Below are 25674 nucleotides of genomic sequence, written 5' to 3' on the forward strand. Positions count from 1 at the left end.
TCAATACAATCTCCATAAAAATACCAATGACATTCTTAAGCAACATAGAAAAAAACAATCCAAACATTCATACAGAACAACAAAAGACCCTGAATAGCCAAACCAATCCTGAGCAAAAAAATAAAACCAGAGGCATTACGCTACCTTACTTTAAATTATTCTACAAAGCCAAAGTAACCAAAACAGCATGGTACTGGCATAAAAACAGACACATGGACCAACGGTACAGAATAGGGAACCCAGAAGTCAACCCAGATACTTACAGCCAACTGATCTTTCACAAAGGTGCCATGAACATACATTAGGAAAAAGACAGCCTCTTCAGTAAATGGTGCTGGGAAAATTGAATATCCATGTGTAGAAGAATGAAACTAGACCCATACCTCTCTCCATATACCAAAATCAACTCAAAATGGATTAAAGACTTAAATATGAGATCTGAAACTATAGAACTCTTAGAAGGAAACACAGGGAAAATACTTTAGGACATAGGACTGGGAAAAGACTTGATGAATAAGACCCCCAAACCACAAGCAACAAAAGAAACAATAAACAAATGGGATTATATCAAACTAAATAACTTTTGCACAGCAAAGGAAACAATCAACAGAATGAAAAGACAACCTACTGAATGGGAGAAAATATTTGCAAACCATGCATCTGACAAAGAATTAATATCCAGAATATACAAGGAACTCAAACAATTTCACAGTAAAAAAAAAAAATAATAATCCAATTAAAAAATGGGCAAAGGAGCAGAATTCTCATTTTTCAAAGGAAGACATACAAATGGCCAACAGGTACATGAAAGATGCTCCACACCATTAATAATCAGGGAAATGCAAATCAAAACCTTGTTGAGATATTATTTCACACCAGTTAGACTAGCTATAACTGAAAAGAATGATAGTAACAAATGCTGGTGATGATACAGAGAAAAGAGAACTCTTCTGCACTGTTGGTGGGACTGTAAATTAGTACATCAGTTATGGAAAACAGTATGGAGGTTCGTCGGACAACTACAGATGAACTACCATATGATTCAGTAACCCCATTTCTTGGCATATAACCAAAGGAATGGAAATCATCATGTTGAAGGGAAACCTGTACTCCCTTGTTCATCACAGCTCTATTTACAATAGCCAAGATATGGAATCCAACTAAATGTCCATCAACGGACAACTGGCTGAGGAAAATATGGTATATACACATAGAGGAATACTAGTCAGCCATAAAAAAGTAAGAAATTCTGCCATTTGTAGCAGCATGGACGAGCTTGGAGAAAATTATGTTAAGTGAAGTAAGCCAGGCACAAAAAGAGAAATACCACATGTCCTCCTCATAAGTGGGAGCTAAGAAACAAAGAAAGAAAGAGACTGTAAATAAAACATTGAACTTTCAGAAGGAGAGAACAGATCTATAGAAAAGATCGATAGTTACTAGAGATGGGAAAGGGGGAGGGGAAGGAGGAGAGAGTATTGTTGAAGGGACACAAAAAAGTAATTACGATTTGTAATGATGAACATGCTAATAATATTGATTTGATCATCACACACTGTATACAAATTCTGATAGTCAACTTTGTACCCTATAAATATATAAATAAAAATGATTTAAAAATAAATAAAAATTAAATAATTAAAATTTGGGAGTCAAAAAACACTATCATCAGAGCAAAATGGCAAATCACAGAATGGGATAAAATATTTGCAATTCATATATCTGATAAGGTATTAATACCCAGAAAATATAGAGAACTACTAAAACTCAACATCAAAAAGCAAACAGCGTGATCCAAAAATGTCAAGGGACTTGAATAGACATTTCTCCAAAGAAGATTTTTTAAATGGCCAAAAATGGCCAATAAGCACATGAAAACGTGCTCAGTATCACTAATGATTATGGAAATGTAAATCAATACTACAGTGAGATATCACCTCACACCCATTAGGATGGTTACTATCCAAAAAAAACCCCAGAAAATAACAAGTATTGGTGAGAATACGGAGAAATTGGAATTTTATGCACTGTTGGTAGGAATGCAAAATGGTTATAGCTACTGTGGAAAACAGTACAATGGTTCCTCAAAAAGTTAAAAATACAATTACCATATGATCCTGCACTTCCACTTTTGGGTATATACCTAAAAGAATAGAAAGAAGATTCTCTAAGAGATTATTTGTATACCCATGTTCCCAGCAGCATTACTCACAACAGCTAAATCATGGAAGCAACCACAGAGTCCATGGACAGATGAATGGATAAGCGAAATGTGCATCCACGTAATGAAATACTATTCAGCTTCAAAAAAGAAGAAAATTCTGCAATACACTACCACATTGAAGAACCTTGAGAACATGCTAAATGCAATAAGTCAGTGACAAAAAGACACTGCATGATTCTACTTACATGAGGTACTTTGTCAAAACTATAGAGACAGAAAGAATGGTGGTTGCCAGGGACTAGTGGGTGATGAGAATGGGAAGTTATTGTTTAGCAGCTATAGAGTTTTAGACTTAAAGGATGAAAAGACTTACAGAGATAGTGATGGTTGCACAACATTATGGATGTATTTAATACCACTGAACTATACACTTAAAAATGGTAAAGATAAGACATACTATGTTATGTATATTCTACCACCATTTTTTAAAAGCCAGTATAAAAAGTGAAGAACTAAAAAATCTGTCACATTGTTGACCAACAGAAGGAATTTAGAATTTCTGTTTGAAAGAGACTTACGAAATCACTGTTTTACTATCTTTGAATATGTAAAAGGCTATAAATGTGGAAAGAATTAGATTTACACTCTGTCACAACAGAAAGTAAACTAGGTCACTGGATAAAAGTCATAGAAGGAAGATACTAACAATTATTAGGCAGTCCGGTAAGGGAGTGAACTCCCACTTCAAGAGAAAATTAAAGATGGAGGTCATCTATGCATTGAATGGGAAGTGGAACTGATGGACCTTCAAGGAACCATCCAAATCAAAGATGCTATTATCTTATAATTCTTTCCATCTGGCATGTATTCCTGAAGTCTAATGAATTAATATGAAGCAATATTTCCCAAAATGTGATCTGAACTACAATCCTTCCAAGAGACACTAAAGTGTATAGTATGAACAAGTATTCTCTAGTCACAATGTCTGAGAAATATTGGATAGCACAAAATTAAACATTATTTTAAAATTTAATTGCAGAATTTATCAGAATCTTTACTATTTTAATGCACATACTGAATATCCAAAATGTGATTAGTTGGAATTTTTCAAAATTTATTTGGCTGTGGACCACATTTTTCACAATCTCCTGAGATTAGCAAATAGAGGAACATTCCTTAAAAATTCTAAAACAAAGTATGCATTTATTAAATCTGTAAAATTAACTTGGTGGAATAGTTGACTAGCAAACTAAATTTGAATTTTTGACTTTGTCACTCATTTATTTATTTATTCCCTCATTCAGCAAACATTTATTAAGCATATATTATGTTCCAAGAATTGTACTAAAAATTCAAAGATGTTTGCCTTAAAAGTACTCACAGTCTGGTGAGAAGGCGGACTTGTAAAATGTTGGCTGCAGAACTTGAGAAATGCTGCAATCGGCTTGAGATAAAGGAGGGGCATGAAGAGGAAGAGACCCACACTGCTTGTGAAAGCCAGGGGGCTCTGCACAGGGAATGTGCTGTGCTGCACCATGGAGGACACGGCCCGAGTCTGCTGCTTGTATACGCACTTTTTTTTTCCCCTGAAGGCTGGGTAGTGAAATATTTTATTAAATGATTAAGAACCATCACTACAGTTAGGTATGCAGCTACTTGAAAAGCTGCAGTGATAACACAAGATGATCACTTTTTTGAAATTCAGGATGAGACTCTGAAGGCTCCCCAGATTATTGAAAAATATTATGCTTCTATCACAGAGTTTTCTTTATTAATACATCCAAACTTCATTACTCCAAAGAAACATTATTGGAAATAAGTAATGAGCTACTACCCAAAATATAAATCATTAATGCAATTGTATACTGATACCAACCACTTATTTAAATTCTTTGCTTAAAATAGATTTAATAATTTCTTTCTTTTAAAGACAACTCTTCTACTTGCCTCTTCCATGTATGCCTTTTATTTATTTATTTTTGATGCTCAAATCAGGATAATTAATGTGTTTATCTTTATACAGTGTAATTGATTTTCATGGCCCTTTACTAATTCTTTCGTTTCCTCCTTCCCTCTCCCCCATTCCCACCCTAGCAACCTCAGTTCTGTTCTCTTCCCTTAAAAAGTCCAATGTATTATTGTGATTGTTGTATTTATTTATTTATTTATTAGCTCCCACGTATAAGTGAGGACATGCAGTATTTCTCCTTCTATGCCTGGCTTATTTCACTTAACATAATTTTTTTCTAAGTTCATCCATGATGCAGCAAATGGAACTATTTCATTCTTTTTTATGGCAGAGTAGTATTCCATTGCATAAATATATCACATTTCCTTATCCATTCATCTGATGATGGGCATTTAGGCAGCTCATGGCTATCTTTCTATTCTTCTGATATAAGAATTTATTGTGATAAACTTCCCTCTTTGTACTGTTTTTGCAGTATCCCACAGGTTTTGGTATGACGTACCATTATTTTCATTAGTTTGAAGAAATTTTTTTATTTCCTGTTTAATTTCTTCTTGGATGCATAAGTCATTCAGGAGAATGTTGTTTAATTTCCATGTATTTGTACAGTTTCTAGAGTTTTGTTTGTTATTGATTTCTAGTTTTAATACATTGTGGTCTGAAAAAAATACGTGAAATAATTTCAATCTTTTAAAATTTGTTGTGACTTGATTTGGGACCTAATATGTGGTCTATCCTGGAGAATGTGCCATGTGCTGATGAGAAGAATAAATATTCTGAGGTGGTTGGATGAAATGTTCTGTAGATGTCTGCCAAGTCCAATCGGTCTAAAGTGTTGTTTAGATCTTGTGTTTCTCTGTTGATTTGTTGCATAGATGATCTGTCCAATGTTGAGAGAGGGGTGTTCAGGTCCCCAACTATTATGGTACTTGGGTCTCTTTCTTTCTTTAGGTCTAATAGTGTTTGCTATATGCATCTGGCTGTTCCTTTGTTGGGTGCATATATACTTATGACTGATGTGTCTTCTTGATGGATAGATCCCTTTATCACTATATAGTGGCCTTCTTTCTCTTTTTTTATGGTCTTTGGTTTAAAGAATAGCTACTCCTTCTCATTTTTAGTTTCTATTGGTATGGTATATCTTTTTCCATCCTTTCACTCTTAGTCTGTGTGTGTCTTTACAGGTGATGTGAATCTCTTGAAGACAGCCTATTGTTGGGTCTATCTTTTTAATCCAATCAGTCAGTCTGTGTCTTTTGAGTAGAGAATTTAATCCTTTCACAGTAAGGGTTATTACTAAAAGGTGCTGATTTATTCCTGGCATTTTATTGATTTTTGTTTGCATGTTTTATATTTTGTTGCTTTCTTTCTGTTTTATTGTCATCTTCCATGTTTGTTAGTTTCTTGAGATGGTTAATTAGAGTTCCTTTCTCTTTATCATTTGCATTTTTATTCTGCTGGTGGGTTTTGATCTTTCTTGTGTATTCATGGTAGTGATTATTGTTTTTGAGATACCAGGTGCAGTACTCCCCTGAGGATTTCTTGTAGGGCTGGTCCTGTGTTGACGAACTTCCACAGTTTTTGTTTGTCTATGAAATATACTATTTCTCCTTCATTTCCAAATGATAGCCTTGCTGGGTATAGTATTCTTAGCTGGCAATTTTTGTCTTCTTTTAGTATTTTGAATATATCACCCCATTCTATTCTGGCCTTTAGGGTTTCTGATGAAAAGTCTGGTGTTAGTCTGATAGTGGCTCCCTTATAGGTGATTTAAGGCTTTTCTCTTGCTCCTTTTAAGGTTCTCTCTTTGTATTTAAGATTTGCCAATTTGACTAAAATGTATCTTGGAGAGGACCTTTTTGAGCTAAATCTGTTTGGGGACTTTGAGCCTCCTGGATCTGAAGGTTCATACCTCTCCCTATACCTGAGAATTTTTCTGCTGTTATTTCATTGAATATGTTTTCAATGCCTTTTCCTTTTTCCTCCCCTTCTGGAACACCCATAGTTATTTGTGTGCTTCAGGTGGTCTGCTATCTCTCTTAGATTTTCTTCATTTTTAAAAATTCTTTCTTTCTTTTTTTTTTTTTTTTTTGTCCATTTGGGTTACTTCAGAAAGGCTGTCTTCAAGATCAGAAATTCTCTCTTGTTGTTCTAGCCTGTTGTTCAAGCTCTCTGTTGTGTTTTTTAATTTCATTGAATGAATCCTTCAGCTCCACAAGCTCTGATACATTATTTTTTAGGACATTAATTTCTTTTAGGACATTAATTTCTGTGCATTTCCTCCTTCTGGTCCTGGATACTTTTTCTCTTTTTGTTGTGTCATCTAACTGAGTATTACTGTATCTTACTGAGTTTCCTTAGGATTGTTGCCCAAAATTCCTTTTCAGTCATTTCAGTGACTTCCTGTTCTATAGGATCTGGTATCTGAGAATTATTATATTCCTTCAGTAGTGTCATATTTTCTTGCTTTTTCATATTTCTAGTATCTCTACATCAGTGTTCAGTCATCTTGTAGAGCAGTTGCTTTTTCTAGTACTCTGGAGTGGGGTTTGAGGAAAGGTAGTTCCTCTTGTAGATGTGTTTTATAATGATGGTTGAATGTGGTGTTTTAGTATCAGCTCCAGGTAGACATAGTAGTGTAGTCTCGGTGTAGGTACTTTGGCCAAATTCAGTGTTGGAGTTGTGTGAGAGTGCTTCTGTGGCCTAGTCCCTGGGGCACTTAGTATTTAGTTGCTGAGGTTAGCGACAGTATGTTGTTTTCTCAGAATGTGGGTAAGCTCTTGAATTTTGGTGGGTAGCTCCTTGGAGCCTTGCTACTCTTAAGTTATGGCAGGTGTTCTTGGGTGGGCCTGTGGGCACCTTGGCTAGCTGACCCTGACAGGTGCACTGGGGTATACTAGTGCTCCTCGATTTGAATGGGTGACCCTCAGTGGGTTTTCTCTTTTTTCTTTCCTCTTTCCCTGGGCTCCACTGGTGACTCTTCTCTGTCTATGCTGATGAGTGGTCAGCAGGTCACCTATGAGGTAGCAGTGACTGCTCATGTGGCAGCAAGCCACAGTTCTGGCAGTAGTTGCTGTGGCAGTGCCTGTAGTGGCCCACTCATTCAGTACTGGGGTCTACGGCAGTGACAGAGAATGTTGCTGATGGTATGGCTGCCTGTCACACTGGCATCCTTGGCAGAGGCTCCATATATGGCTTTTAAAGCTTTATCCATAGGTCTAGGCTCATCAAAAATTCCATTTCTTTTCTAGAGCCTTTGTCTATACCCCCAACTATATGTGATCTCTCCAGTGCATTTTGTGTTGATTTTATACCAACTACATTCCTCTCTCTCCCTCCTCCACCCATGGTTGAGAGCAGAAATTGCTCTTCTCTACCTGTATGTTCCTCCTTGAATACCCCAGCAGTACATAGTGCCTTGCTCTCATTGGGTACTCAGTAAACATCGTCTAATTTGGTGGGGGGATCCTATATCAATTCATTGAGGAAAAAGGGGAAGTAACAGAAAATTGCCACAGTAAACTTCTGATCACATGACCAAAGTACTACTGTATGCCACCCTATTGTCATCACACAGCTCCCGGTGGTTAACACTGGCAAAATACTTTTTCTTAGATGTGGAAAAATGGCAATATTAAAAATACATACATATATATATATATATATGTGTGTGTATATATGTATACACATACCTATATTATATAAGAAGAGGAACTAAATGAGGTTTTTTGTGGTTGTTATAACATTGCCTTTCAAATGTTAAAGTAATTGACAATTACTTTTTAAAATCTAAAAATCTGCATGCTACCAAGTAAAGTGGAACTATGTGAATTATTCAGTTAAACATATCTCTGCACAGAGTCTTAGCAGATGATTCAGACCACACAATGATAATTATCTAGAAGCGGTTATGAGCCCAGGCTTTGGAGTCAGACAAATATATACTTAAATCTTGGTTCCACACATTCTAGTAGTGGAACCATGAAAAATAAGTTAATTTTTCTAAACCCCTATTTTTCCCAAATGCTGAAAGGGGATAACAATCGCTACATGCAAGCGTTGTTATAAGGATAAATGAGAATGTTTATTATCTACTTAACATTATGCCTGGCACATGCAGTGTACTAGATAAATGGTAACTATTATTATTGCTAGTTTGTGTGAATAATTGCTGGAATAATTGAACAGTCTCAGTTTGCTTTGTTCAGTGTAGACAGAGCTTTGTGTGTGAAAAAGGCTGATAATCTAAGCCAGCTATGTTGAAGAATGTAAAGAAAGCAGGAAGAAAACTTAGATAGCGGGTACTGGGTATGCTGTAGCATAGTCTTAAAAACACAGTTCAGCCCTAAATCTTCTTTTAATTAGCTATATGACTTGAATAACTTACCTAACATCTCTACGCCAGTTTCTACATCTATAAAATGGAGGCCATAAGAATACCTACCTCATAGGGTAGATCTTGTTGATGACCTTAAATAAAATAATTCATCAACAGGCCTGAGCACAGAGCCTGAAACATGGTAGATACGCAAGTGTTAGTTGCTATTGTTATTAGGAGATTTGAAGACTGAGACAATTACAGTAAAAAAAAAAAAAATGTCTAGATTGAGGAAGGAAAAAGAAATTGTTCCCATGGATTCCATTCCTTTTCACATCATCCTTTAAATAACACATGAAAATCATTCCAACCACAGCATGGACTGTTTCAAAATGCAATGAAATATTGTTATGCCATTCACTACCTGGAGACCAGGCAAGTCATGGGGGAGTGAGAAATAAGATAGAGGAAAGGTGCTCTTTGGGTCTTAACAAAGTTCCTCTGGAAGCCTTATCCTCCTAAGCTTGGAATAAAAATCACTTGCAGCCACATATCCCAAAGAGTCTAATATTTTCTGAGACACCACTGTGCCTTTATATTTTAATACCCTGACATCTGGAATCCTAAAAGTCTAATGTTTAACCATAAATATCTGCTGAGATTAAAGAGCTATATACCAAGTTTCAATCTTTGGGGCCTATAATTGCTTGGGAAAAGAGAATGGTATTTCCCCCTCTAGCTAGAAGAAAAAGACCTCTGCAAGCACAGATATTGGCAGACAAATTTTCTAACAACCATTTCCTCTCTCCATTTTGTCCTCTCATTTTCTCCTTCCCTCTCCCTTCTCCATTTTATAATACTATCTTGCTGTCATTCCCGGGACAAATGGGAAGAAAGGGAAGCCTAGAAAGCTTAAAGAAAAGACACATTTCAAGATCTAGCCACAAAGAGTTGCACAAATGCTAGCCACTCTCGTCTAGTAAACACTTGAGCAACGTCTCCACGCTACCTGAGCTTTCCCATTCCTCAGCTGGAAAGCACTTCATCACTCTACGGGCTGACAGTCAAATGCCAGGTTTATTTTCTTTTTTACCAACCTAATCTTTTATTTTTGATTTGAGGTGAGTCACTTTTAAGATCTCCAAAATGGTTTATTACTTTCTCTCTGGAGAAGTGTCTAAGAAGTAACGTAATTTGAAAAACGTTTCCTACCCTCTCATGGTAAAAAGTGGGAGAGTCTCACCTGCCCTGAAGGTGGCTTTGTTCAGAAGACCTGGTCAGACCACAATACTTTGCTGGGAATAATGTCAAGGAAAGTGTGGGAAAAGCTTATCATGAGTTTAGCTTTTTAATATAATGATTCAATGTGGAATTAAAAAATAAACTTAGTATCAAACACATTTTTATCTAGGGATAAATCATGAAAGTGACATTTTGAGGTTATTCAACTCATTCCAATACTAGGAAAAATGATCTATAAGATGAAAAAAGTTTAACATATTCTTTTTATTCAAAGGCTTAATTTAGATTATAAATACTCCTATATCTTTTAAATTAATGTTCTTCTTCCTTTTGGAGATATAACCAGTGTGTATATAAGCAAGTATGCTTATGTCTGTTGGTATTTGGCACAGAGGGCTGATTTTTGACTATTCATGAGAAACTGAAACTGCCCACTTTTTAAATTGGAAATACTGTCTTCTTAACATCTTGTATATTTACTTCAAAGGAAGCATATAACTCTACAGCAATGATTCTCAAACATAACACAGCAGAATCACTTGTAGAGTTTTTTTTTTTTTCTTGTGTGTGTGTGTGTGTGTGTGTGTGTGTGTGTGTGTGTGTGTGTGTGTGTGTTTTAAACACAAAGGCCTGGACTTCATACACACCTGTTAACTCAAAATCACCCACATGCAAATACATGTTACCTGTCCTAGATGATTCTGATAATTAGCCAGCTTTGGAAGCCACTGACTTGCTGACATCATGAAGAAATATTAGCAGGAAAATGAGAATGTTTTGCTGTGTTTCTTTTAAAATTTTCAGTCTATTGAAGACTGATACTTTTAAGAATACAATATAAATTATGAGACAAATTAAATGTTTAAGATATAAGCCCCAAATTTTATTTATTAGATTCAATAGACATAAAATTACTCTGTCCATTTGCTAAATGGTAAATTTCTGTAGTTATCTCTTTGTAGACTGGTATCCATGAGTTTGCAGATCAGCACAGGCAAGGGTGCCACTCTTGGAGGAGCACCTCGATAATACCCCCTTACCTTCAGCCTGGACAGCCCCTACCTGCACCGCCTACTCCTACTCTTTCTCCTACCCATTATCTTGTCACCCCATAGCAGCTGGTATGACCTTTCAGAGAGTGAATAAAATCCTGTCATCATCTTTCCCAAACCAGCACAGTACATAGAAATAGAGAATAAAAATGGTGGGTACTGGAGAAGAGGGCAGTGGGCGGGGCAGGGGGGGAAGGTATGAGAAGATGTAGGTCAGAGGACTCAAAATTGTAGATATGTAGGTTGAATAAGCCCACAGAGCTAATGCACAACATGAGAACTATAGTTAATAGTGTTGTTATTGTATTGTATTCAGGATTTTTTCTAAAAGAGTAGATTTTAGGTGCTCTTGGCACAATAAAAGGGGGATAACTGTGTGATATAATGGATACAGTTAATTTGACTCCAGTAACCACCATACTATGTATAAGATTATCAAAATATCATGTTGTATACCTTAAATTTAGACAATAAAAATAAATAAATATATATATTTGAATAAAATCCAAACCTCTTACCCTGGCCTATAAAGGAGCTGGCTCCTGTCTACTTTCAACCTCTTCTCACTAACTACACACCAGTCATACCAGTCTCCTTTCCACCCACCCCTCAGATGTGCTGAGGCTGTTCTTGTCTCACAGCCCCTGCTCTGGCTGGTCCCTCTGCCTGGAAGGGTGCTCTCTCCTCATTCAAGTCTCATCCGAAATGTAACTCTATTTCAAGGAGCAACTCCCCTACACACACAACATACACACACACACACACACACACACACACACGCCCCTCAAATTACTTCTCTGGCCCAAGACACTATTTTATCTTCTTCATCCCTCTCATTTCTACAGAGATATATTTATATTTGTTTATGTATCTCTCTCTACTAGAGCATAAGCTTGATGAAAGCAAGGATGTTGTCCTGTTTACGACTATAGCTTCCATTCTTAGAAAGATGCTGGTAGATAGTAGGTGGGAAAACACTCTTGCTGAATGAATGAAAATGCCAACTTCAGCACTCAGCATGCAAAAGGTGCTCAAGCAATGTTAGCTTCCATTTTGCCTCCCTTCTACTTTCTTTGTCTTGGTTGAGAAATTCAAAATAAAGCTCTGATTTCTTTCGGTCCCCTCCCAACGACACTGGTACTCCATATGTATGAACCAGTCTGTGAGGTGATGCCATCCATTTTTAGTCTGAGACAGACAGGAAATGAGTAAGAAGCCAGAATGGAAAGCTCTGATATCTGTCTAGTCTGACCCAAATGAGATATTTATTTCAAGACTATGTTTTTCTAAATGATTTTGGATTTTCAGACCATCAGATGCCTCCATAATCACAAGAAACCCTTTCCAGAATAAAAGGCACATGGTTCTCTGAGGATAACCTGCTTGGGATTAGCTGTCTTGCACTCTATTGTCATGCATTTTTCAAAGTTGGCTGCATATGCAAACTTACAGATAAGTATAAAACAAATTAACAGCTCACTTTTCCCCTGGCTATACACCCTGCATTGCACAGATAGCAAAACCCACTGGCACAGAGTTCCTCGTGGCTGATCCACATGGATGGTTTTTGCTCCTGAAGCTGGACTATATGACAATACACTAGGACCTGTGGATATCTGTCTGAGTGGGTAGTTTTTGTGGGAACTTACATGTGTAAATAAAATCTGTTATTTTCCAAATTAAAAATAAACCTCAAAGGCAATGGATTCTGAATGGCTTCAAGAGATTTGTTAATAAAATAGAGAAAGGACATAAGGGTACATCAAACTCAATGACATTTGGAATAAATATGAAATTTGGTTCCAGTGATCTCTTAGCTACATTTTCATCTCAGCTACGTGGTTTTCTCTGGTTTACTGAAGAATAACATTAAATTCTTCTCTTGAAGAAGGAAAAAACAAAATAAGAATTAGTTCTCTTAAGATAAAATTTGTGTTTTTCTCATTCACCAGACTGTGGACAGGAATTGGAAAATAGCTAAGAGAAAATGATTTAAAAAATAAAAAGGGGCTTGCGTTAGGGAAGGAGACTCAGACTTTGGAATTCAAAGGAAAACACTACAATCCTGTTAGCACCTGGAAGATACCATTTAGTAAGTGCTGTCTCTTTCATTGCAAGAGGACACAGATTGTATTTTTAGTGCAGTAAACAGCAGATTCCACTGTGGGAATCCTTGCAGTTGATACATATAGCGACCTCATTTAAAATTTTATAATGCTTTAAAACATCAGGAGTTAAGGCAGTCAGTCATACACACCTCCATATAGACACTCAGCCACTAACATAGAGGTACATGCTTGTCCACACACTGACAGCAAATGATGTGTAATATTGTGTTACTCACCAGAGCTTTACCATTGAACCATGTTTCATAGCCAAGGCAGAGTACTGAGAAAAATCACATATACCAGCAATCGCAACCATCAGTAACAGCATATTTGTGCCTAAACAGTATATTACACGACATGGTAAGCAACCACCTAAATGTTCACCAAAAGAACATTCTTATGATTTAAACAGGGAACATTTGATTGACATTTTGGAGTTCCTATTTGCAGCAGATGCTTTCAATGCCACATCCATGTATTTTCAGCACTTAACCTTCACACACCAAAGGACGCTACTGTAAAAACCTATAGACTTCCTTCTGAGAAAGATTTTTCCTGGCTAAGGAAAGAGCACAGCTTAGCCTGTGTTCAGGGAAAGCCAAAGGGCTGGAGATTTAACGTACCCAGAAGCATCTCTCAGCCTGTGATGAGCGGGGATTGGAAGTGTAAGTACATTAGCCTCCTTGTGGCTTGGTTGAGATAATTTGGTGTCATGTCCTCAAGGTCTCCTGGGGTTCCTCACTGAACTTGAGCTTCATCTTCCACAGTGGTAACCAGTTTGACAACACATCCTTTATTGGCTCTGTTTCTTTTCCAATTTCACTTCCCCACTTTCCTACTGGTGTTTTCTGAGATTACTCCCCACAAAAACTATTTGAATTCTAAGCCTTATCTCAGGGTCTGCTTCTTTGGCAACCCAAATCAAACACTATCCTCAGTTCTTATTGTTTTCTATTAGGGTAAAATGTAATTTTCATTAAATACTCTGGGACACAAACCCCTTGTCATTGATTCCACAGGAATGCAATCCTCACCAAAAACCAAAAGTCCAGAAAAGCCCTGTGATTACCCACATATTTATTTTAAAGCATGAGGGTGTTTTTCCCATAGCCTAAAGACCTGTAAGAGTGGAATAATTCTTAAAACCAACAGAATAACTAACTATAGAAAATTATTTGAGTAGATCTAGGGTAAATGGAAGAGTAACTGCCTATCTTTTTTATTTTTTTCCTTCATTACTCCCCACATATTGTCCCAATATATGTGTGTCCCTGAATTTCATTCTTCTGTGCAAAAATGCATTTGCTGGTTATATACAACAAACATAATCAACGTATAAAAATAAATATTTACTCAGCATTTCCATGTACTCAGCACTAACTTTAAAACCTATATTGTAGTCCCTACAGCTTCTCACTCCATGGCAAAGATAAGCCTTCAACATATCGAAAAATGCAAAATAAATATAAAAAAGAGTAATTGTTCAAGCATGAAATTTTATGGTAAGTAAGAGAAATATACATAGAAACAGCTCTAAATGCCAACTGCTATCCTGTAGCAGTAGTTCATATGGAAGAAAGGTGAAAATAAATAAAAGATAACTAGAACTGTCTGCATTTCAGGCTTCCATACTACAGGTAAGTCCATAAACCAAGGACCTAAAGGTCCCAATGTCTTCTGCATGCTCTTGAATGATTTGGAAAGAACAGCACTAATTTTCTCTCTGGTTACCCATAATTCATTTATTTCATTAGTCAGTCAATCAATATGTTGAGTATCCTCCCAAATATACAGCAGCAAACAGAACAAAATTCCTGCCCTCATCAAGTTCGCATTCTAAGGGGGCAATCAGTAAACCAACAAGTAAGACATCACATTAATACAATATCAGGTAATGAGACTCTGACAAAAAATAAACCAGGCATAGTAAGGCTAGAGAATAATGGCCACATGATTCCTTCAGATAGGGTGGTCAAGGATGATTTCTCTGAGGAGTCATTGTTTGAATAGAGGAAATCAGCTCTTAAAGAAGTGAGAATAAGATATTCCAGGTAGAGGATATAGCCAGTGCAAAGGCCCTGAGGTAGGAATAAGCTTATCATGTTAAAGCAAATATAAGAAGACCAAGATGAGCAAATAAAAGGGGTGTCACAGGAAATGAAATGAGAGTGCAGGCAAGAACTAGGCACTACAAGACTTGCAGACTTGTAGTTTGGATTTCATTCTTAGTGGATAGAAAGACATTAGAAAGTTAAGAAGATCACTGTGGCTATTGTGTGAAGAACAGACTACAGAGCACAATAGTGGAAGAAAGAAGACCAGTGAGGAGGCTATTCCCTCATCAGGTGAGAGATGATGATAGCCAGACTACAGTGATATTGTAGAGGGAATGAGAAGTATTGAGAGTTTGGGTTAGAGTAAAGGAAAAGAAAGGATCATGCCTAGATTCTTTTCTCAAATAATCTCATAAGTTGTGCTACCAATTACTGAGGTACGGATGACGAGGCAAGAAGTAGGTTGTGGATGGGGGCAGAGATCAAGAATCACTTTGAGCCATGCTGAGTCTGAGATGCCTGTTACCCTTGCCAGTAGTGTCAGTTGGATATACTAGACCAAAATGCAGGGTAAAGTCTGGGCTGGTGATATAAATCGAAAGTCTTCAGCATTAGGTTATATTTCAATCTTGGACCTTGGGAACAAAATTAGGGAAAGAGGAAAAAAATCTGAGGACATAGTCTTGGGACAGTTATACATTGAGAACTTTAAAAGGAGAAGGGAGACCAGAAAAGAAAACTGAGTAGAGAGAAATCAGAAAAAAATCCTTTACATCTGCCTGCAGTAGGCTCCAGCTGAACTCAAATGGGAATTCAGTCTCTTTATTAGTGAAAGTAGAAAGACAATGATCTTCCCAGGGGTCCACCTATAAAATGGATATACGCAATGAGGCTTAGTTGTATAAGCAAGAAGAAGAAGAAGGAGTTTTGAGCAAAGCCCCCTGGGGACAGTTGGAAGGTGGAGAAACAGGAGATAAGCCACATGGCATCTACCCTACAGATGTGAGAGCCTTTGAGCACTAATGGAAAAGAAAGGTAGACTCAGCAGCCAGAGGAGCTGGTTCCATGGCAGACACTGTGAAACCTGAGCATGAGTGCTCCCTCAGGACCAGGTGACAAAGCTAGGAAGAGGATTGTTCTCCCACCTGTGCACAGAGCTGGGTGTTGGGAATCTACACATTTGGCATAAAAACAATCTCATAGAGGTCACAGCAGCAATGTCATGATACCTGTTAATGTCTCAGCATTCCTGTGATATAGGTGAGCTGGCAACAAATTAGCACAGACTCCAACCCTAGAACTCAGTTCCTCTGCAGTATATTTTGTTCCCGCTAAACAACACAGCCAAACTAGCCCTTCACATGCACGCTGCCTCTACCACAGGCATTGCATTCAGATACAACTGACCTGTGTTGAAGAATGATCTGGTCCATTCTGCCTCAGTTTTAGGAAATACAGAAACTGGTGGAGGCAGACCCAGGGTTCTCCCATCCAGATCCTTGAAAAGATATTTTTTTGGACTTTCACAACCTGATTCAGGACAGACCACTCTTCCTAAATCTTTTCTGAAAATATAGACAGAAAGCAACTCTCATTTCATGATAAGCAACAAGAAGAAAACATATATATATTGGTAGTGCTGATCTTGTGTAAAGTAAACTCAACAAGATTTTATTGAAAATGTAGTACATGGATATAAAATAAAACTCTATATAAAATATTCTCAGTTATATGGTCAAGAAGAAAGACATTATTATTAACCAAATATTCTGGATATCTGAATATATAATATTCACATAGATTATTGATTTTCTAAGAGGCAAGATACAGCAAAATTTTCCTAACTCTGATATCTATTGAACATAATAAAATAATTTCTTTACAAAACTTCAAGGCATGGCAGTATTTTAGGAGTACGTTTATGAATATAAATTATATTTGTGATATGTACAAACAAAGTAAGAATACAGATTCTCATTCAACAATATCTATTCAAAACCTACTATTGACAAATTGGGGAATACAATGATGATAAAGATAGACATGGTTTCTACATTTTCAGAATTTAGAGACAAGTGGAATATATAAGCAAGTAACAGATATTTACAACATTGAATTATAGGGAATTTATTTTATTTCCTCTAGACTAATACTTTGAGGTACCATTAGAGTAATAATTTTAAATATTTATTGCATGCCAACCATGTATTGTGTACTGATAGTACAAAGAATCAGATACTAATATCAGACCTCTTTAGTGAGAGATATTTCAAAAATCATTTATCAAAAGGCATAAATATAGGAGGGGTAAAAAAATATGGGGCCATTAACTCAATGTATTATACCATTCTAGAATAACTTATTTTCATTTCTTTGATGATTTTACTCATTGTTTAAACATGTTTAGGGCTTTGAAGAATTGCCAAATATTCCACAAATATGACTTACTGTAAATACTAAAAGTGGTACCTGGGTTGTAATGGAGGAAAGTAGAACTTGTTTCTATCTTTCATGTTTAGCATTCTGGTCCTCTCTGCTGTTATTGGGTGCACTATTCCAGTGCTGTCTGCATTTGGCAGAATGCAGACATCCAGGTCATTGCTATAGCAACTCTTCACAAAACTAGAAAAGGTGACGTCTGAAATTTTTTAAAAAATCATAATATCATATCATATAAGCCACCAACAACAAATATAAATTACACAACTAAGTATTCTTATCACAATGTATGCCCAAGAGTTAGTTTAACTATCTTAAATAGGTCCAGAAGTTTACATAAATCCTGATATAAAATACCTGTAATTCTTCAATACATGGGCATTGTATGCAAAAGAGAAGAGTATTCCAACACATTGTCTTAAAAGCAATATTTTTCATCAAAGGCTTAATCAAAATCCATTCATTTTGCAGAAATATAAACCGACTACCAGATAGATTAAGTGAATGAGGAGTGAGTACAGTAGAGATGAGAGATCTGATAGAAAATGAACTGCACAGTTGTGGTATAACTTTGATTTTAACCCTAGCTGCCCAACCAACTACTAAGCAACCTCAGATGAGACACAATTTTTGCATCTGTCTCTTCATTTGTATAACAAGTAAGGTAACACCTACCTATGAGAATTGTCATACAATCAAGTTAAATAATTGCTGTGAAAGCTCTTCAACATGTAAAATGTAGTGACTTTTGCAAGTAATCACTCACTGTCATTATAAACCGTTAATGTGGTTATCAATACCCAGCAGGCTGTCAGTTGGATAGCAAGCACTGGACCACACTGAATTTCTTTGTTGAAATAATCTCAGAATACTATTAAAAATCCTATGCATGGATGTATAAAACTACATTGCCTGGATAATCCCAAACATCCTACCTTGAAGTTTCATGATTCCTGAAGTTGAATGGCCATTTCTTACTTTGTGCCAAGGCTCCTGAGGCCACCGATTTGTCTCTGAAGTGAATACAGGCCACAGAATACCAATTCGACCCCCTCTTGGATTGGAAGGAGCTCGATCTGTTGATGTCAAGTTGGCTGAGTGAGGCTTCACTCTGTCCTGAATGCAGTCAAAAGAGGAGCTTGTAGCCACAATGACTGAATTTCTAAGCACAATCTGCACATTTTCAATGGAGCTCTGTGGAGCAGAAGACACATACACCACGGACAAAAGACCAATAGCATTGTCTACCAGAGTAATGTTCTTTATCTCCACACTGTTCTTTACATGTATCATGGCACCATAGTCAAAATTCTTGAAAGCCAGGAAGCCAGAGATACTGGTACAGTTGTCAAGTCCACTTTCCTTATAGAGATGAAGGCCATGAAGACTTGAGTGGGCCACATTGTCAGACCAAAGCACTTCAGAAGAGGAGCACCTGTGGCCCTGGATGTGAAAGCCAAGTCTCTCTGATCCTGCCACAACATTGCCATGGAGGCTGATGTCCTTTGCCTGGTTCACTTTGATTCCTGCCACCCAAACAGTGGACCACACTGACTGTGTCATCAGAACCATGAGGTTCTTAGTGAGAGAATAAGCCTGACCCTCCAAATCAATGCCATGGCCAGCTGTGCTAAATACTACATTGTCACTTAAAATCATTCCATGACTGGCAACTGCATGAATGCCCCCACCGCAGCTTTGGTGCAGAGTAGAAGATACTATCCAGGATTCTGCTGACACATTGGTGAATTCAATGGACGAATACATTGGTGACCCAAAGTTCTGAATTTCCACATTTAAAAGTTGAAGAACACCTACAAACAAAATGCATGTCATCAGGCACTTTCTTTTTCCTCCCGAAAGGCTGAAGGATGGTCCATTCTAGGGCATCAGGATATGCAGATTTTTAATTAAAATGTAATAGTTTATACTCAGCACCAGCATATTTTACACCATTGATTCTCACTAATAAAATATGAATCATCATAAATATCACATCCGTCCTTGAGAAGATTTCACATGTAGTCTGAAGAGTCTGGTGATAGGATGGGGAGAGAGGAGAGGAGAGATAGGAAAATGAGATGGGCTTTGGAGATGGGCACAGCTTGTTTAAAGATTCTGTGCACTCGTCTGAGGGCTGGGTCAAGGAACTGGGTAAGAATGAAGGCAATATGGGTTCCTGGCCACTCACCTCAAAGTCAAGACTCTCTCTGTGTCGCAGGGATCCCATAAAAAAAGGCCATTGCCATCACCCACAAAGATATTGCATGAACAAATATAATGGTCAACTATATAAAACATTCCAAGAATTTCTTAAAAAGAGTATGATATAAGTGCAAAATTTACTTCTGCTCAACTGACATCAAGAAACCTCATATTTAATACATGCTTCTTGTATTAGTCCATTTTGTGTTGCTATAACAGAAATACCTGAGACTGGGTAATTTATAAAGAACAGAGGTTTATTTGGCTTACGATTCTGGGACAGTTGCATCTGGTACAGGCCTCAGGCTGCTTCTACTCATGGCGGAAAGTGGCAGGCAATCAGCAGGTGCAAGCAGATCACGTGGCAAGAGGAAGCAAGAGAGAGAAAGAGGGGAGGTGCAGGGGGGGCAGGTGCCAGTGTCTTTTAATCGACCAGTTCTTACAGTAACTAATAGAGTGAGAACTCACTCAGTCCCCAATTCCCCCTGGGAGAGCATTAATCCATTCATGAGGGATCCGCCCCATGACTCAAACATCTTCCAACACTGTCACATCGGGGATCAGGTTTCTGCATGAGTTTTGGGGGGACAATACATCCAAACTCTATCACTTCTTACAATATGATAGAAGCAATAACATACTTTTAAAACCATTTTAAAGACCCTGTAAACTTTTTCTCTATTTTTATCCTAGCTACATTATATTCTCTGTTTCATTTTCATAATAAGATTTTCTACATCTTTTATGTCAGGAAAAGATAGTGAATTATTTAGTCTCATTGGGGATTTTATTTGCACTGTTTTAAGTAGATATTTTTAAAACACAGTGTGAAATACAGCCAGTAGGTTGATTTAAAAATATAATGAGTATTAATAAGTCAGTGTATATACCCTTGGTAAAACAGATAATATGATTATAGGTGAATTAATATAAATTACTAATGAGGTGAATTAACAACTACAACACCTAATTCTCAAAAAATGCTCATTATGTGCCAGCCACTATTCTAATTAATTCATATACATATACATATACATACATACATATATATATATATATATATAAACTTTTAATTTTCACAAAAATCCTGTGAGGTAGGCACAATTATTTTCCTCATTTCACAGATAAGGAAACTGAAACAGAGAAGGGCTGACTAACAAGCTAGGACTTGCACCCAGGCATATGGATTGAGAAAGTGTACTATTGACTCCATGTAGGCATGTGGGGAGAGTGGAAGACTTAGTAATGTAAAAGTAGCAACTTTGCATTGGGAGTCAGGTAATTGGGCCATAACCACTTGCCAATAATTAGATGTGTGTCCTTTGCTAGGGAGGTCACAACTTTGACCCTCACTCCTTTTGTTTTGTTTTAATGTTTTTTTAAGGTACTGACGAAAATAAACTATAAAGTTATTTCTCTCACTAAAAATGCAGGGAGCTATATATTTGAAGTTTCAATTTCACTGTGTTTCAGTAATAGTATTTAAATTTCAAAGGTAGTCCAGACTAAACCCTCTTTTCTCCACTCCCTTTTCACAGATCAGAAACTAGAACTCTTGCAAATTGGCCGCCTTGAAGAAGCAAGCCCTTATGAAAAGGACAAAGTGAAAAACCATGTTCATTTCCTTGTGGCCAGACAACAGGATTCCAACATATCTGTTTCTCAATTGACACTGATCAAGGAGGTGCTAGTAGATGGAGTAGAAATATTCACAGAAGTATAAAACCTCCAAAAGCTATTTTTCTGGTGATCTCCCTCGCCAATAGCACATAATGAAAGGGCTGTTGAATCTGTTCCATACAACACTGGCACAAAGGACACCAAACACGAGCATGAGTCTTTACGTAAGTAGCTTATTTTCTAGAATGGAAGGTGGTTCTAGAATCTCAGACAAGGCAACATATCAGTATTATTTTAATTAGTGAGTTTTTATGTCTTGTACTTGCACGGTTATTATTCACAGTTTTAAACTGTACAAAATCTTTTTTACTTGTGTGCACATTAACCAATGGCTGAAAATTAATCAATAGTAAATAATTAAAAGGGAGAATTAAGCAATGATTTTATTCTCAACTATTTTCTTATTTTTCCTTCCTTTTTCATGTGTTTTTTTGGTGGCCAGCAAGTAAAAGGAATCCAAGCCCTTGACCTTGGTGTTATCAGCACCACGTCCAACCAACTGAGCTAACTGGACATCCCTTATTTTTCCTTTTGAAAATCAGAATTCCAAAAAACTTTCTATCCAATTGGGTACAATTTGCTGGATATTGTTGGTCAGAAAAAGAAAAATGATAGAGCCATCCAATATTAAGGTAAGAATTGTAAATCCTGGCCTGCTTTTTTGCTCTATAACCATTCAACACCCCCAAATTAAGGTTTAAACATTGCCCTTTACCAAATCGATGAAATAGATGTTCCAACAAAAAGTGTCCTATGATGAATATATATGGGAAGTGGTTAGATCCTCTATTCCAGGCTTTCTCTGAATCTTCATTATATTCATGTACACAGTGACTTTCTAAGATAGTGCTATAGTGACAGCCTTTCCCAAACTGTTTGATCAAGAAACAACTTTGGGGGCTGACCCCGTGGCTCACTCAGGAGAGTGCAGCGCTGGGAGCACAGCGGTGCTCCCGCCGCGGGTTCGGATCCTATATAGGGATGGCCGGTGCTCTCACTGGCTGAGCGTGGTGCGGGCGACACCAAGCCAAGGGTTGCGATCCCCTTACTGGTCACTAAAAAAGGAAAAAAAAAAAAAAAGAAACAACTTTGGAATAATGTTTAAGAAACACAAGTTTAAGAAATGAGGTCCTAATAAAATCATTTTGTAGCATTCCAAAAGGGATAAAGCTTGAAAGAAACAAGAAAGATTGAACTGATCCTTAAAGCTGTCTAAAATATGGAAATCATTTTTATTAAAATTTATGCTATTAATTTATAGCATGAGCTGATGCCTGCCATCAGATATAGTATGCTACTGGGAAAGAGTAATAGAAATTCAGGAAAGAGATAAAATTCAAGTGGTCATTAAATCATCTTTAATTTCAAAGCAGAGGAAATTTCACATCTGCTGAATATGTTTTCTTTGAGGTAAAAATGTGCATATGTGCTGATCGCTAGTATATTATTTTAACATCACACTGATAATTAAGCACAGATTAGGACTGAAAACCCATAGCTTCTCAGAGGACAAAGGAACCATCTAATTTGAACATTTTGTTTTATAAATGAAAATTCTACCACTTAGAATTTCTTAGTGTCTCAGATGAATAGGCCCCAACTGGTAAGGCTTCGTAAGTTAAAATTTCACTTACCTGAAAATTCTTCTCTGCTGGAATTCCTGAAGGACCCCACAAGTAGTCTCCCCCTACATGATGTATCAGACTGAATTTGTATATTTCTGGTCAATAGTCCAACCTCAGCAGCCAAACGAATGTGCCGGCCACCCTCCATGACATGGACACTTCCTGGGACAACAGGAGGTGGTGGGGAAAAAAAACCTTTAAAAACTTATTTTGGAAATCACTAGCTGTGGATAGCAAAACTGACAAATGAAAACATTCCTTTCCCTTTGGAAGTCCTACCAACATTAAGGTCTGCTTTTCCTCAGGCATTCTCCACAAATATCAGCTGAAAAATGAAAAACCCATTTGCTTGTCTCTCTCTGGAATCAGAGTGAGAGTGTTGGAGCAAGGAATCATTTTTTCACAACAATGGTGACTACTGGGATGGGCCATAGGAGCAGGGAAGTCAGTGCAGACCTGTCCAATTAGTGGCATCCCCAGCCTTCCTTCCTTAAATATGTCAATAGGACACTTCAGGGTTCAGTTGTACTTTGTCTCTGGATCTCTGTCATGAGAGGGAGGAATCCCAGATCAACTGAGGCAGTGGCAGAGTGCAAACAATGATGCATAAGAGGAAAATGAAAAAGAGAAGCAGCGCCATGCAGCAGCCATGCAGCAGCAGCAGAAGCGTCCTCTCTTGGTGGGTTCTCGGCCACCACCACCTGACTCAGCTTCCATAGCAGTAGGTTCCGGAAGGGCCTTGCTAGTTTCTCTCACGCTCTCCATTTGCATTTCACCCTGGATCTTCCTGCAAGAATTGTTGAAGATTTCTCTTTTCTCTGTCACTTTTTAGAAAAGAAATCATCCTTGGAACTATGATTTAGAAATAGCTTTAGACAGTCCTGGTGGAAACATGTATTTCCCTCTCACATATCAGAGACAAAAAGACAGGCTCTAATCTCTTTATTTCCATTGTGTATTACTGACTAGCAATATCTCCTGGATTAGATTCATTTGTTAGACTGAATCAGGGAGATTATGATTATTTATTATTTATGTGCAGTACATTTTAACTGTGTATAATGTATAAAAATATTCAGGACCTTTTTACAAAAAAAGTTTTGAAATTTTTTTTTCTTTTTTTTCAGTTGTAGTAATAGTCAATACATGAAATGTACTTCGTGTCAGGAAAGACATATTCCTAAAGTATGGAAAATGAAGTCACTATTCACAATAACTATCACATTCTAAGGGATTGTGTGATTCAACATGCCAGGAAATGAACTAGAATCTCAGTGCCCGTGAGTTTTATTCTGGCTTAGCCGCAAAACTGCCCAGCGATGACCTTGAATGAGATTCTCGATTTTTCTGCTCTTAGATTTGCCGTTATAAATAAAAGGCAAAAAAGCAAAACAAAGACGAAAACAAAAAAGCCTTACATCTAAGGATCCTTTAAAAATTAGGCAATAAAATTAATGAAAGAATAGAGATAAAGCCATCTAGGGTGAGTCTAGGGCAGCAGTAAGTATTATCCTTCCTCCCTCTCTGAATAGTGATCAGGTACAAGTCCCTAGGCAGGTTGCTGAATACCTTCTTCCTGGCTTATTCACTTCCCTTAACCAACAAATCAAAGTCTTACCAATGTGCCGGTGTTTGAGCCGTTCATGGATTCTAATGTGGTGGCCCTTGACTTCTTTCACAGTGAGGACCTCTGCTTCATGAGGCTCATAAGAAGAGGAACTCAGGACGATTTTGTCACGGGGTCGCCAATCCACCACATCCTCTACTATAATTCTGTAACAACATAAAGATGGCACCAAGTACACAGACTGTGCAACACAGATCACCAGAGAGAGAAGAGGAAATCCACTGCGACCAACAAGTCCCACCAGGGAAACTGAAGCAGGAATAGCAAGACAAGACAGTAAAAAAAAGGCTTTTGCAAAAAGTTTAATGCTAATGGAGCCAATTTTCTAGCTTGCAAATGTATACATTATAGGGAGGGATAGCAAAAATACCCCGTGACCATGAAGTATAAGGCAAAGCAACAAGAAACAGTAAAAGTTCCAGTTTAGTACATATATGCATCTACACATGTTTTCTGAAAGAGCAATCTTTTCTCAAATTTTCTGATGGCCTGTAATGCCATTTTTGAACAATTTATCATCATGCCTAAGGCTCCTACCTTTACGGTCAGACAGATACAAGTGTGAAACCTGGAGGTGCCACTTACTAGCTGTGTGACCTTGAGAAGCCACTGAACTTTTCTCAGCTTCATATCCTCATCTGAAAAGTACAATAGTTTCTATACTTTTCCTCCAACCTCCCAATCTTATTGTGAGAACTAACGGGTATGTATTCCTCGAGTGTGCCATGTTCCAAGCATTGTTCTTTCATCACATTGTGAGACAATGAGGATTTTGTCAGTTTTTAAAACTCACATTTAGTAAAATTTCTTTCCTGCTGCCTAGCTTTTCCTAGTGAATATGACTACTTTATTCTCCATTCACAGTCATCAACTTTAATAGCACAAGTTTATTTTAATTACTTGCCTCTTTAGCTAATGTCCAAATTTTAGCAAGCCTTGACAATAGCTTCTCCTCTACCAATAAATGTCTGTCCAGACAACAGGGTCCCCATGCAGGCCTTCAACCATGTGACATATGTTGACTGAGCAACTAGTATGCATCAGACAATATAGTAGGTGCTAGATATATAACAGTAAATAAACCATATACCATGTGTACTTAAAAGATAATTTAGATTTTGGCCAGTAGACAAACTTAAAGAATCTACTCTATGGGTGAAAGATTCACACGTTTGGTATATAGTATTAACT

At 37.3% G+C, this 25674-nt stretch overlaps 1 protein-coding gene across 1 annotated transcript in view; it reads right to left on the reverse strand.

Moving 5' to 3' along the window:
* The window catches only part of PKHD1 (PKHD1 ciliary IPT domain containing fibrocystin/polyductin), a 455019-nt gene that overhangs the window by 103417 nt on the left and 325928 nt on the right, over positions 1–25674 (reverse strand). Inside the window, exons 55-59 of the mRNA XM_063096948.1 lie at positions 24475–24629; positions 22866–23018; positions 18282–19160; positions 17377–17545; positions 16315–16472 (exon numbers count right to left, since the gene is read on the reverse strand). Coding sequence (XP_062953018.1) covers positions 16315–16472; positions 17377–17545; positions 18282–19160; positions 22866–23018; positions 24475–24629 — 1514 coding nt within the window. The remainder of the gene's footprint in view (positions 1–16314; positions 16473–17376; positions 17546–18281; positions 19161–22865; positions 23019–24474; positions 24630–25674) is intronic.

Source organism: Cynocephalus volans, chromosome 5, assembly GCF_027409185.1.
Source record: "Cynocephalus volans isolate mCynVol1 chromosome 5, mCynVol1.pri, whole genome shotgun sequence".
Taxonomy (NCBI): Eukaryota; Metazoa; Chordata; class Mammalia; order Dermoptera; family Cynocephalidae; genus Cynocephalus; species Cynocephalus volans.